Source organism: Macrosteles quadrilineatus, unplaced genomic scaffold (assembly GCF_028750875.1).
Source record: "Macrosteles quadrilineatus isolate MER2022 unplaced genomic scaffold, UCM_ALF_1.0 Scaffold_7__1_contigs__length_78375512, whole genome shotgun sequence".
NCBI lineage: Eukaryota > Metazoa > Arthropoda > Insecta > Hemiptera > Cicadellidae > Macrosteles > Macrosteles quadrilineatus.
Genome location: NW_026542600.1, coordinates 10,754,219 through 10,769,663, shown reverse-complemented (window position 1 = coordinate 10,769,663; position 15,445 = coordinate 10,754,219). Strand labels below are relative to the sequence as shown.

The window sequence follows — 15,445 nt, the reverse complement described above, 5'->3', positions numbered from 1 at the left end:
TATTGTGGCACTTAATTTTTGTTATTTTATTTATGGTGTTCTGGTCCATTACCTTCTTATATCTATTTATTCAGCTTGAAATGATGTAGTTGAAGAAATTCTAGCAAAAGACTGTTTCTCCTGTTCTAATTTTAATCCTGCTATACAGTAATCAGTAGAAGGAAGCCCACTTTGTCAGGTAACTGTAGGAAAATACTATTTTTCTATGGATTAGATCTAGTGTATTGATAGAAACGAAATTAGAATAGGAATAAAAAAAACTATATATTAGATATTTGACATTCTAAAAACTTTTACAGAATTAAAACTTCTGCCAAGAAGCCATTCAGCCAATTAATTTTTAAATTTAACAAAGTTAAGCTCTTGAAACTGTACTACTCAAAATGGGAGGCTACAGCCCTCAAAGCCCATGTTCAAAGCTAACGGTTATTTGAAGTTTCATTATATCATATTCAACTATAACTTGTCATGAGTTAAAATGATGTCTCGCTCTTAGGCAATGCTTACGCAGAAACAGACTTGGATCAGCCCACAGATTACAGTCTGCGCTACGCAGAGGAAGATCCTGAGAAGCCCAAGACTTATTGTACTGAAGGAACTCCATACAACTTCTCCACGGCAACATCACTTTCTGATCTCTGTACTCAGGATGCTGCTAACAAGGTACTTAACCAACTTTAAGGTAATTTAGTATCATATGTTAAGCCATTGACTTTGGACAACGTTTTTTTAATGTCTCGTATTAACATTTTAGGGCGCTAGGCTTAGCCGTGGATTGTTTTACTCAATACTTCAGGCTAGGCTTGTCCGGTTGTGGCATTATTACTTTGATAAAATCCATTGGTGATTGACAGGATTCTAATCCAGGACCTCAGGGACCGAACCACTAGTCCAGCTCGTTCTCCGAGCGATTTAAAAGTGACTGTACATTTTTACCTTCACTGTAGCTGCATTCTATTAAGACGTAAAACACTCACTAACTGAGCAGGTGGACTTAAGAAATAAAACAAACATAATTACAGAATCACGGTTCTAAATCAAAGGTCTTGTAGAAAAGTACCCAGGATTTTAATCAAAATAACATATTAAAATTCAAATTATCTTTATTTATAGCATGCACAAAACGTACAATAAATAGTGTCAAGCTTATAATTGCCGTTTACAAATACTTAACCTAAACAGAACATAGTTTAAATTATATCTCAAAGAGAGTGCTATTGTGAAAAATACAATTACAGTGTGAGCTGGTTTAGTAGTAGAACACAGGACTTTGGTTCTGATGTTTCAGGTTCAAATCCGACAAATGGATTTTACGCAATGCTGCAACCCCTAGTCCTAGCGTAAAAGGATGTGAAAAATGATCTCAGGCATGTTGTGACAACACTCAAAAGTCCCAGAACAAAATAAGTTTAAAAATAAACTGTAAAAAATAAGCCATTTCATTTTATGTTGTACTATGTCATGATTTTGTCCTATGTAAACTGATTGTTTCTTTCTAAGGATGACAAAATAATTAGAATACTAACAAAAAATTTGTGTATTTTACTCCGCTTTTAGCTTTATTCTTGTGTATCTTAGCTTAGCTTGGATTCATAAACGGATCCTATTGGGCTGGAGAATATTGTTTGCTGCAGTGCTGCTAAAGCTGTGGACTGTTCCACCATAAGGTCCATTACGATGATGCGCTGTGATGCTCCCATGGTTACTTCTGTACCCAGCCATAAGCCCCCTGACCCCCATCAAGGTCACCAAAAATATAAAAAACAAGACCTGTAAAATCGACACATTTTTTGTTTTAATTGAAAAAAAACTTCTTTTTGCTTTTCAGGTTAAAAAATAAATAAATAAACAAAACTAAATATACATATATCAATAAATTACATATGTTGTTTGTTTTATCTCTCTGAAAGTTCCAGTGGATGAGTCATTGACCTCCATAGTTTACTGAGCTGATCATAGGGTGAGTTTATCAAATTCCTTTTGTCCTAGACTTGCCTGAGAATTGCCCTTTGGGCTAATGGGTGGGGGGGGGGCAAACATTTAAACTTTTGTGTTAGTATGTTATAAATCCTGTCTCTTCTTGAATCTTATGTGTTTGTTGTCTTAGTCCGTGGAAACCAAGAGTGGGGCAATTTCACCAGTCGGATCACTAACTCATGAAGATAACATGAATATCAACAATGTTCCTACCTCGAATCAGGCTAAAGAAGAAACTAGGGAAGGTAAAGTTGTCCAGTTGTTTTATTTTTCATTTGTTTGCTTATTATATGATAGGTTGCGTACCTTTGTTTTTCTTCAGTCTTAAAACAGTAGTTTGGGTATTCTGTCGGATTTCAGAGACTACGTAAAACTTGATGTTTTGGATTTGGAAATAGGTCTTTGACCCGAAACTGCTGTTTTAAGACTGAAGACGCACAAAGGTACATAACCCATGATGTACTCATACAATCAGTCTTGGTGACAAGAATGTTTCAATGGTTAGCTTATCTTCAAGATTGTATATAAATAAAACAGTAAATGAGGTTAAAATAAGTATAGTTTTCTCTTTGTTTAAACACTTTAGGACCCAATCCTTGTCTAAACTACAAAAACTAATTATGTGTGTTTAAGTGTTTGTAAGTTCGTTAGATGCAATTTTTATGGAAGACAAACATTTTCATAGTTACAACATGAGAAAAAGAAATCATTTTGAATTACCCATACATTGATTGGAGTTCTTTTGAAAGATGCTACATTATTTTGGAAAATACTTTACTATAAACTGCCGATTAGAATCAAAGACTATTAGAGGCGGTTCACGAGTACGGGGTTTCGTGGCCCGCGGTTATCGTTGATCTCGACTAGGGGTGTGCGAAGCAGCAAAAAATTTTCGATTCGAAGCAACGATTCGATTCAAAAGATTTTCGATTCGATTCGATGCAACTCGATTCGAAGCAATACGGTATTTTTCTATTCATAATTGTCAATTGAGTGGATTAACAATAATTAAAATTTATCACATTTGTGTAATACAAATTTTTGTTGATGTGGTATTAGGCCTATTCATACTTACATATGAATTTTAGGTGAAAAAATATTTATTTTCAATCATATGTATTAGAATAACTGCTGGAAATACCAGTGAGCTGCTTTACTTGCCTATTTCATAATTTTTACTTGGAATTGGCTCAACTGCAAGAAAGAAGAAAATATTTTTTTTATCAAGACACTCATTCTCATTTTAATAACTGTTTAAATAACTAAATAGGTACCGGTAGCTAAATTACAACAAATTTGAATGGAACTTAATATAAAAAGACCATTAAGAAATAAATTTACATATCACAAGTTTAGGGCCTGTGGACCGGCTTCAGGACTGCAAGCAAGAAGAAAATAAAAATAATATGTTTCCACCATGCAACATGTATCATTCATTCCCTGCCTCCTAACCTCCTTAGTATAATAACCTCACACTTACATTATTTGTTACATCATCATAAATAAAGAATTATTATTGGCATCAGTAGGCCTACAGCTTTACATAGGCATTATTTTTATAGGGCCTAAAATAGTAATAGGCTGGAAGCAACATGTCAAGTAGAGAACTCATTGAAGAAAAGATATTGTGTAAACTAATTTCCTATAAAACTCAAAAACAGTAAATAACATACAAACATTGTTTATGGTATAATTAATAAGGACTAAAAAATGCATATAATGTCATACAGTAGTATAGACCTACCGGTACTGCAAGAGATTAAAATCCTAAAACAACTGATTTTGATAGCTAATGAATGAAAAGAATTAAAAATCCATAAAATGAAGCTAAACAATATCACAACTAATTAGGTACCCGAAAAGTAACTCTTAAATAATATATAGAAGATTAAAATAATATTAAATCAAGAGACAAGAAAGTTAAATGCTATCTTCTAGTGCCCTTGGCAACACAGGTCAATGTTTTTAAACTACCCTCAATGTTTTTGGAACAGCAGGGCCTTTTTCTCTTAAGGAAGGGTAGTAGTATGTCAACAAAAACAATGAATCAGTCTCACCAGCCAGGCCCGGGCAACGTGTGAATTCAAGGTCATAGACCCTCCCCCTCCCCTCTTACACCACCCGGTTGCTACCCAGTTGCTTCAATTGCTGACAAAATGCAAGTGATGAAACAAGGAAGTAGAGACAAAGAAATATATTTCTTTATTCAAAAACACAAAACTGTTAGAGATTATTTTCAAAGAAATTAATTCAATGTAATTTGTGAGTTGTAAATATTGTATTGGATCTTAGAAATATATTTTTTTAACACTATTTAACCAAGATACAGATCTGTTCACTATATCAGATATTTCTTTTGTTTATAATTTATTATGTAAAATACTAAATATATTTTTAATTAGGTATTGAATGAACAATAAATGATTATACTAATATGTCTGGATAAATAGTCTTTCTATTCTTTTGACTCTGTTTTCTTTGCACTGTTAGTGTTGCGTCACGGCTTTTGTCTTGTTACTCTTATCAGTAGACGACTAGACCTGGCTCTGGCTAGTGGCAGTGCGGCAATTGCTCTGTTGTGTCTTTATTCTTAAAGGTCGTGAGCCAACTTAATTTTTAATTCTCATTTGAACATTTTAATTCCTCTTTAATAGATATAATAATATAAGAGTGTTTCTTTGGAAATAAATTATTCTTTTTTTTCTTTTGCCCCAACAAAAATTCGGGGACGGGGACCGACAGACACCTAACAAAAATACCAAATGTATCAGTCTATAACATTGATCTTACTAGTTAAGTATTAAGTAACAATTTTTCAGACTTATTTTTAAAATGATTTTGGAGTAACCTACCTTGTTTTGGCTAGGTTCACAGTAGTAAAATATTTCACACACTGCTTACATCAAGACAAAAAACAAAACCTCTAATCATTTGCAATGTCAAAACAAAAAAATATAAAACAATTAAAGCTATATTTAATGCAAAGAATGTATTAAATAAGAACGCCTTCGTAAAGGAAACGCAACAGCAACGCGCTCCTGTATTGCGGGTATTGCATTGACTTTCTGCAGGCGTTTTTCGTATATGGATACTGACTCCCTCGTGAATCGAATCGTTTTTTGACCACCACTGAATCGAATCGCGATTCGATGCATCGAATCGAATCGAATCGAAATTTCGATGCATTTTCGATGCATCGCACACCCCTAATCTCGACCAATTTTAACCGACGGTCAAAAAATGGGTTCACGACATAGAGCGTTAGCCGAGATCAAGCTTAGCCGAGACCAACGCTGGCCGTCGATCAAGAGCAGGGATTAACTGGGAGTTTTCGTTGGGGCCGCTGCTCGCGGTCGACGAGCCCCAAAACAATAGGATGACGTTGCGTCATAATGATTGGTTCATAAATTATTATAATTGTGCAGGGTATTTACTGATATTGTATAAAAGGTTGTGGACTTGCAATTAAATTCATTTCATACTAAAGTTTAAAGTTAGGTACTCAATTTGTCATTGAATTTTGAATAATACACTATTACTGAATACATTGCATCGGGAAAATGCAATGATGTTAAAAAAAAATTTTAACAAATCTTGGTAATGTTTGCAATAAAATTAGGTTACCATTATGTTCAAAAATAAGACATACTTGATCAGAATTGCAGTTTTATCCAAACGTTCAAATTATTTAATAAAATGACTGCTGTTTTCAAAGATTTATGATTATCTTTTATGTTTCAGTAATTTGTATAAAAAATCTATTTGGAGGAACAACTGGCTATTATAGGAGCCGAGATGCCTTCATACGTAAACAGTATTAAACGTAAATATAAAATGGCAAACCTACAATAACATTTTATGACATCAAGATCTTTTAAAGCTGTTCACAATTGGGGCCACAAACAGCAGGCCTAAGAACTAAACCCTTTGCATTTGCGCGCGTCAGACGAGTAGAACGCAGCCCTATAAGCATGAGAAAACAGGTGTGAGAAAACAGGTTATAATTTAAAAAATATTTTGTTATAATACAACGTTTTATATATTTAACTATAGAATTTATCTTTTACCTCAGCAAATTGAAGCAATTTATTGTAAATCCCGATATGACAAATATTGAGACATTATCAGATGAAAATAACAAATGTTAAATCATAAATATAATAATATAAACATATAATTTAAAACATCCAAAAAATTTTGGAAACTCAAATAAAATGATAGGTTTTATATCAATTTTATGGATGAACAAAAATTGTACTAATTTTATACAATAAAAATTCTTAGACAAACCTAACAGTGTTTGATGGAACCATTTTTATTTTGATATTATTCAGCTGAAATAAAAGGGTTCAAAATTGCTAAAATGAATATAAAACATAAGATTCGATTGCAATTTAAATTTATATGAATATGTTAAGCTATTAGTTATATTTTTACTTAGTAATAATGAATTAAAATGTCTCAACAGCTACTTTTTACAAGTTTTGCATGTTTTCGGCAATAGTAGTAAAAAAAATGAAAAAATAAATATCATGTTGAGGGTAATGAAATTGTTCGGAATTTAATGGCGAATACGAATATAACATTCTTTTTGCTAACAAAAAAACAATAAACGAGCAAATGAGATAATCCCGACATTATGTCAACTTAACCCTGCCCCCTAGCAGGGTTAAGTTGAAGGCCAAAACCATTGTTATTTACGCCCGAGATTATCCAGTTTGCGCTAGACCATGACTCGTGAACCCGACATTTGGCCCGGGGTTTTCTCTAATTGAACCCGTGAAGCCGACTTTTTGCGCTCGGGTTTATCCCTGTCATAATTGGGTGAAGTTTATCTGTCTGCGCCCGAGCGCGGGTAACCTCGTACTCGTGAAGCCAATTTCTAAGCCGCGGCGCAAAACACTGGCTATAACTGGATTTTGCGCTCGAACTAAGGATAACCCGTGACTCGTGAAAAGATATTGATTTTCCCAGTAAATAAAAAAAAACAAGTTCAATCTCTTTTACTTGATAGAATACATTATTGTGTAAATACTTTTCCTCTAATAAGTTTTCCGAGTTTATTACTGACAAGTGGTAACACTATTCGTCTAGTTTCAGTTTCCAAGTTTTTTACTTGATAGGGCCTACACCCTCAAAAGTTGAGATACTTTTTATCTCATGCATTTAGTGTAGAGTTTGAATACAACAATACAACAATATTGAGTAAGGAGGTTTTCACCAGTGAATACAAACCTTATAAGAAGCAAAATGCTTGGTCAGATTGTATTTTGCCGCCAAGCTGGAGCTATGGAGCTTTGCGCAGCCGCCAATAGGTAAGTGCTAGCCTCTCTCTTCCTCTCTTCTTCTCTTTCTACGACAATTCTCTGTCTCACTCACACAGCTTTGGGGGTCCCGATAGCAGCGCCTTTCATACCGAGTGGTTGCCGTGGGAACTTGCCAAAATTAAAAAATCTCAGGCTGAATTTTTTACACGGGCATTTAGTTTCTTATAAGGTTTGTATCCGTTGTTTTCAATGATCACCAGATAAGGGTTGAAATGGAAATGTTACTCCTGCGCTTTATTAACAGATAAATAAAGATGTATTATTGATCGAATCATTTGGATTGGCAAAGGGGTGTGTATGCACATTTGAACCCTTTCCCCACCACCATTGCTTTTATTTTGTACAGTCATCTCCATAATAGCCATTAGATATGATTTAATATTCAAGGCGTTCAAAAATATGGGGACGTGTTGATTCCTTGGGTCAAAATAAGGAGAAAATCAAGAATAAAATCTATCGGTGCAGTCATTGACTTGAAATCCCCTCTTCACCATGGGGACATATGAGAATAAAACTTATGAGTCGTAATTGACCGTCCTAACTGATATCATCTATACTTGCCTAATGAATAGGCTGTTCATGTCTGGATTACCATTTGCATTTGTAGTTAACAGAGTTCGCTTGCAGGTAAAGTGGTGACATTTGAGACTCCGCTGATGTTTTCTCGGTGCAGCTCGCTTGGCTCTCTCAGCAGCGTTGAGCCTCCCGATGATCGTAGCTCAGTCGTCAGTGAGTTTAGGTAACTAGACTAACTCCTCAGAGAACGAATACTATCCTTGTATAAGCTATGACTATTTATATTACTACACATTCCATCCCCATGGTATTCAAAGAATTTTAAATGATCAATAATTACGTTTTAAACCAATGTTTATCAAAATGATGCTCCATAGCATTACAACGTTGCTACAACGATAATGAAAATGTTAAAAATAAATCCATACAACCATGACACCTTTCAAACTAATATGTTTTGTATATGAGATATTGATTATAAGATGGTTGACTATGAAGCAATTTAAGACTTTCTCATATTGGAAACTCGTTGTGACTGTGGGGCCTAGGCAAGATCATGGCTTTTCTTATATAAAAATTAAGAACCCTAAGTTTTAATGGTTTAGGCTTCTCAATAAATCTGCAGTAAGTATAAACAGTTTGTCAACTTAAAGAAAAGCCAATGAGGAAAAACCATCATTACAGTTGCAATTGATTTGCAAGTTTTGATCTAAATTATAACTTTTAGTGAAAACAGATATTGTTACACCTTTATTATATCATTATTTTTCATTATTATTCCAAAATTCATGTTGATTTCCTATTTTACTCTTATTTCCAATTTGCTGTAATTTAGTTCAATATTTATACAATTTTTTGAGACAAATGAGTTGATTTGAAAGATTTGTTTTCTTTTATACAGCCTAAAAATACTTGTTTTACTTCAGAATTGGTTCCCCCACAGCAATACCAATATTAGAACCCACAATAATATACCTGTTTGCATCCCTTGAAATAATTTTACCCAAGAGTCCGTTTGTGTAAGTTAGGATCGTTATTCCCATAAGGTTTTACATTGGAATATAAATTTCCAGGAACAGCTGATTCTAATGAACATTATTTTAAAACTGCTAAGCAACGAATCATTATCAAGGTTACCATTAGTTTTACTCAAATGTATGGGTTTGGATATCGGTTTTTATGATAAAGTAAACCATGTGACTTTTAAAAAGTACTGTGAAGCTTCTATTGGTTCTCTAACCTTACATTAGTAATATAATTACATTAAACTTTTGATCAGATTTTATTAGAAATTGCGTAAATAATAAAAACTAGTTGTAAAAAGATCAAAATCTAGTTTATTCACTTATCACTAGTCAAATTTCTCATGACTCATCTCATATTCTCTTGACCTTTTACTCTTTCTCAGTTTGGTTACGTCAGTATAATTAAATTTATGCTTCTGCATAGTAAAATTGTAGAAACGTCTATTCATGATTGGTGATTGTTTCAGCCGTATGACCAGTGGCATGGTGTCTCCCAGTGAACTTCCAGATTCCCCCACTCAAACTGTACCCCCCAGCCCTCATAGTATCAAGCCTCCAGTGCCCATACCAGGTAAACTGCCCTTTCAAGGGTGCAAAGTAGTATATTACGTTACAAGGTCAGGAAGTAGATGTTTACAGTATGAGCATGTTAGTTTCAATGAGTGCTACTAAGATTCATCCCAGGTGAGTAGGATATGACACTTTTGCCACACTACCAGCTACAAATATCCACAATCCATATGATCACAACACAGTTTTATACACTATTTTCATATTGATACTGAATTTTGAATTCTAAAGGTAACATAATAGAATAGTTTGCATATCGATCGCATAAGGATAGTCTTAAAGACACAAGTAGAAAAGTTAAGGTATGAGCCTTGGTCTGGGCCTTTAAAACTAATATGAGTGTCGATTAGGCTAACTACGCGAGTTGCATACACTACTTTACCTACAACTGTTTCTTAATTACTAAAAATCACAAATCATAACTTCCAAGAGAGGTTATGTTTTTGTTTATAACCTCTCATAGCTACTGATTGTGATGCAATGACTTGTTCTCTTTAATTAATTGAATTGGTCTTAAAAGCTGATAGGTTGACGTTTAAAGTATTAAATTTTACTTTTCTTTCAATCCAGAATCTCATTAGTCCGTTACTTGTGTTGTAAAGTAAAACAACAATGCTGTTAAGTAAGTAAAAAATACTGTTAAGTGCATCTTTTCAATTCTAAGAACAGAACTAAAACAGCTTGTTTAAAAAACGGTCATCGGTAAAAACCTTTCCAGTACTGTATTTATCATATCTGGTAGATCTAAAGATAAAGTTGAATATTTAGGCAATAGTTGCCTTAAATCAATAAATAAAGATTTATCTTGCAAAAACTTACTGTTTTACTCAGAGAATACCAATTGCATATAATTTTCAATAGCTCAAAAGGAGACTTATAACCTGAATTAAGAATTGATCACAATTACTTAACTCAAGTCACTCAAACAAAATTCTTACGAATAATAATTAATCAACATTTTTCTTGGTTGTACCACATTGAAAAACTAGAATGTAAAATTTGTTTAGGTTTTTTATACTGCACAACTTGTTTAAACTCTGCTCTTAGGATGTTTAACTGAAGTTTACTATGCTCACATAAACATACAAAGCTTAGATGGTACAAGTATATTAGTTTTACAAAAGTAAGCCATACACATTATGTTAAATTTAGGAAACAACCAATTGGTGAAACAGTATTTTGCTAGATTAAATATATTTACAGTGTATGAAGTATATGTTTATAAAACTATAACTAAACCAAAAACTGAAATGAATAACAATACACTTCCAAAATTGGGAGTCACACATAATTATAATCCTCAGTATCCAAACTACCCAGCCATCAAGAGGCATAATTTAGAGTTTTATAATAAAAAAAAAACCTTCAGCTGCAGGTACTAAGTAGTTATATTCTTAGCCTAAAGATATTATAGAAATTAATAATATGAAGACGTTTAAAAAGACTCATTTAGTTAGCATTTCAATAGTTTTTAGAATTGTATACTTATGACGCCATTCTGTATTTATAATTTAAATCTTGAATAAACTGTTTCTAATTCTGATTCTGAAAGTGCAATGTTCCTGTCAAAACCTATCCTTTAATGTATCTCTTTGTTGAGATCCTTAGTAAGTAAGTTACTAATGTTTTTTTGGGAAAAAACTTTCTTTGAGAGTGATTGGTGAATTTACTGGACTCAAGCTAACTTCGCCAGTCCCTATCTATAAACAATTACTTTCTTGTTTAAAAAGAGACAGAAACTAGCTGCTTATTGTGGTTAAATAGTATATTACGTTACTAGTCCTGAAAATAAGTGTTTACCGGACGAGTGTGGTCGTTCCCGTGCGAGAGACGAAGTCGAGTACGGGATTACTATAAAAGTCCGGTAAACACATTTTGGACGAGTGACGTAGGATAGTTTACGCCATACTACTAAATCCATACAGATTCTTATAAATTTCCACCAACTAAAGGACTAAAAATCACTAGTCATAATAGGTTTTTGTTTATAAACACTCATTGCCACCTAAATACAGTATAATCAGCTGATTGGTGTCCGGTAAAACTCATTGCAGTACAGTAGTACGCAATGATACCCCATTTGAATAAGCTGGCGGCAAACAGCTGTTTTCTGGACTAAATCCTTGCGTGGGAAGTTCCTCAAAATAATGTAGTGTTCCGTAAAGTCCTTTACCATTGAATATAAGCTTCATTATAAAAAGGCCAAACCTATCAGTTTGTGAAAAGAAAGAGGTAATAAGCTATTCAAGAAACAGGAAGCTTACCAACTCAATGCTTACACATTACCATGGAACACATGGAGCATTACCAGTCAATGTCGTCCCTTGTGTTCTTGGCGCAAACTACGTTCTGTTAACCTTCTTGATTATTGTGCCAATGTGAATGATTTAGGTGCCATAAATACTTTCTCAACGTTTTATTTGCACAAAAAGTTTTGGATTTTGAAATATTTTTATCATAGAGCATGAGCTACCCTCAAAGTTTTGAGGGATGATGCTGCAATCTACCTAGGCGTAATTATATGGTTTTCATCTCCACACAATTCTTTGTTTCGTTTAAGTACTATCCAGAAAGCTGTTTAGTGAGGCAGCTGTCAAGAGCAGCGGTTCCCAAGCTTTTTGGTCTGACGAACTACCACCACCTTGGATTTCTTTTTTGCGAATCTTCTACTAAATAATAGCCTATAATTATTTTCTTTTGTAAATTTGTCAATTTTTACCATGTACACTAAGAAACATGGAACTAAAAGAAAACCTGCGATGATGCTATTGAAAGTATAAAATCTAATCCAAAACACTATGGTTTGAGAAACATTAAATGATCTAGAACCAAAGTTTAGGCCTACCATTGGTGTGAATTATGCTAACAACTACAGTATGTGATATGCATTTTTCACTCATCCTATTTTTGTATTTAATTTTTAAGGAGTTTACCCTCTCACACACTTCTTGATCCATGATTCTTCTTGATTCTTTAAATACACAACCCAATTCAGTCAAATTAAGCCTTCCAGTTGATTTTACTACAAAACCACTAGTTTAAAAAAGCTATGTGTATGTAGGTTTCATATGCTTACAAGTTTGTGTATTAAATGGTGCATTTATCACAAATCCACCCTAAATATTTTGTAATCATCTCTAACTAGACCACAGTCAATTTGTAATCTCCCTCATTCGTGGTAACATCACTATCTCCACGTTGATTGGATTGGTCCAAAAACGAATAGGCTTGCTTGTTTTTCCCTATTGTGGCAGTATTTAAAATCATAGGTGAAATGAAATAACATTCTATTTCCCAACTGAAAAATACAGTTTGTGGTATTTTACATAATAAATTACACAATCCTTGACTTGAAAATAACTTACAAAAATATATTATAACTAAATGGCAAAATGAAAAAAAAAACCTTATAAACTTATATGGAAATGTTCTACATAGGCAGGGCCTGTGCGTAGACATGAGTTGCGGGTAATTTGTTTAATGAATGGGAAATTTATTTTTGAAAGTGATTGTTATCACGTCTGGACATAAATGTTGTCTTGCTTATTATTACTGGACTACGATATTTCTCTGAAACTAAGAAGAATCTTAAGTGACTCTAAAAAATCAAGTGATAGGCTGAGCGGAGAGGACTGTACTGCATTAGTTAGTCATTGAAGGTGATCTATCAGTAATGACAACTTCAAAGGTAATGACAACTTTGAAGACATTTTCCTTGATTGCAATATTATAGACTAATTCATGACCGAAAAGTCCTAAAAAGTATCCAAATCCACAAATAAAAATTGGGAATGAAAACTCCCCTCACAATTAGTATTTGAATTTTGTGGTTTCGAGCTAAAGGAAACATCAATCATGTTGAACTGTGAGTATTCTGAAAATATTTTCATGTACAGCCGTGATCCTTGCTACGCGCTCAGTACTATTTTGGTGCTCATTAAAATTTTGTAAAATGTTTGGCCTCTTCGATCTACCCACCAAAATTGCTGGTGACCCATTCGTAGTTTGGAAACCGCTGGTCATGAGATTTACTCCATATAGTTCCTCCTTTCCAAAACATTCCAATGTATACGAAATAAATTTTAGTAATTAATCTGTACAAATAACTATTTGAAACTGCAGTTTTACAACTAAAAGTCTTTTCTATGAAACCTGTTTATTTATTAATAGGAAAATGAAGGAAGAAGTAGTTTATACACAACTAACTTAGATAAAAAAATAGTTCCACAACCCAATAAACTCTTTGTGCTTTTGACTACCTGGAACTCCGTTGATAGGCAAGTTAGTTGCATATTTACTCCTTCTTCCTTAATCTTTTTGAAGCTAGAATTTGTTATGTAATTTTCCAAAAAATGCTTAAGTTATTTACTTATTTTGTCTGAAAAGTGCTAGGCTTGCCACAGGGGCAAAGACTAGTGTGCGAGAAAAACTGTAAAAATAAAATGTAGGATCTCAAAAGTGCTAAGGAATGATATACTGGGCATCGATCGTATGAGGAATCAAAAGAAACCATCGCTGTTTCGAAACAACAACTGAGTCAACCGATATCCCCATTTAAAATCACACGATCTAAAGTCAATCCGGCACGATATATTGTCGCTTAGCACTTTTTGGATGAAGTGCGAACAACGATATATTGTTCCATAGCACTTTTCGGGAAAAAGACGCACAACGATGTATCGTCGCATTCTTGGAAGGGTTCAAGAATTACCTAGCCAAGTTTTTTTCCTCCAAAAACCTAATAGGTAATAGGTAATAAACAATTTTAAAATACAAATTAGGATTAATCAATTAGTTGTTATTTATATTAAAACACTATATATATACTTAATGTATATTGCATATACATTGTGTTTCTTGATGATTTCAACCACTTTTATTGTGATAGATAAAAAATGGATTCTAAAAAGTACTTTTTCTGCCAAATTTTGATGGATCCTTATCTTTTATGACTCAAACGTTGGAAATGAACAGAACCATAAGACATACAAAGCTATGCTAGTGCTAGTACAGACATAGAATAGACCTAAGCAGACAACTTGACTCACCAGGTACATACCGTCGAATGTCGTTCTGTGCCTTCTTGATCGGCTAGCCAGCCCATTAGACCTTGACCGTCGTTACTATGTCTGTCACTCTCGTTGGTTGGTTTTTTCACCTATTCCGATAATTTAAACATGCAAAACTACTATTGATGAGATCGACTTGTCTCTTTATTATAATAAAAAACTCAAAACTCTTCTTTATAACAATAAATGCAGAGACTCAATGTTTTATTACAAACAATATCAATATTCATATTTGATAATCCACCCAATTGCAACTTTCTTTTTATTTACAGTAGAACCTCGCTAATTCGAATTTCAGAGGAAAGACAATATATTTAGAACCATGGGAAGTTTTAAATATAGGGAGTTTGATTTATAGAGGTCAGATGAATAAAATTTGAATTATGGAGGTCTCAGTTTTAAGTGTAGATAGTTTGAGAGATACGGGACTAATGAAAACATGGTTGGAATATCAATAAGAGCGTCAGTTCATGTTTCAACAGGCATATTTTTTGTTCTGAATTCTAATTACAAAGGCTTACGGTAATGCAGTTCGAATTGTAAAGATTGACTTCGAATTTTTCAGTTAACAGTTTGAATTACGGCAACAAAATTTGAATTGTAGATGCTCGAGAATGTGCAAATTTGAATTGTAGAGTCTGCATTAAGCTAAAAAATCACTTTGAACTATCAGTATTCAGTATATTGTTTTTAGAATTTTAGAGGTTTTCTGAGGGGAACAGACAAACATTTCTAATTATAGAGGTTTTCGAATTAGCGAGGTTCTACTGTATTTATCTACTCCTCAACGGCATAACCACTAACAAGAAAAATATGTTATGGAATGAATATTATTCTTACTTTATATTTCCTTCAATTTATGCTTCGGTTCATTCATTGACTTTCAGAATTGTCAATATACCAATAACCAATGTGCCAATGCATTTTTTCAGTATACAATTTTTATATACTTATTATTTGC

The 15,445-nt window shown here is 33.4% G+C and overlaps 1 protein-coding gene across 7 annotated transcripts in view; it reads left to right on the top strand.

The window, feature by feature from the left end:
- Positions 1-15,445, top strand: part of LOC128999158 (adenomatous polyposis coli protein-like) — a 172,968-nt gene that overhangs the window by 113,910 nt on the left and 43,613 nt on the right. For all 7 annotated transcript variants that reach the window (XM_054425533.1, XM_054425529.1, XM_054425534.1 and 4 more), the window contains 4 exons: positions 497-663; positions 2,108-2,222; positions 7,932-8,043; positions 9,313-9,416. In XM_054425533.1, the coding sequence (XP_054281508.1) occupies positions 497-663; positions 2,108-2,222; positions 7,932-8,043; positions 9,313-9,416 (498 nt within the window). The remainder of the gene's footprint in view (positions 1-496; positions 664-2,107; positions 2,223-7,931; positions 8,044-9,312; positions 9,417-15,445) is intronic.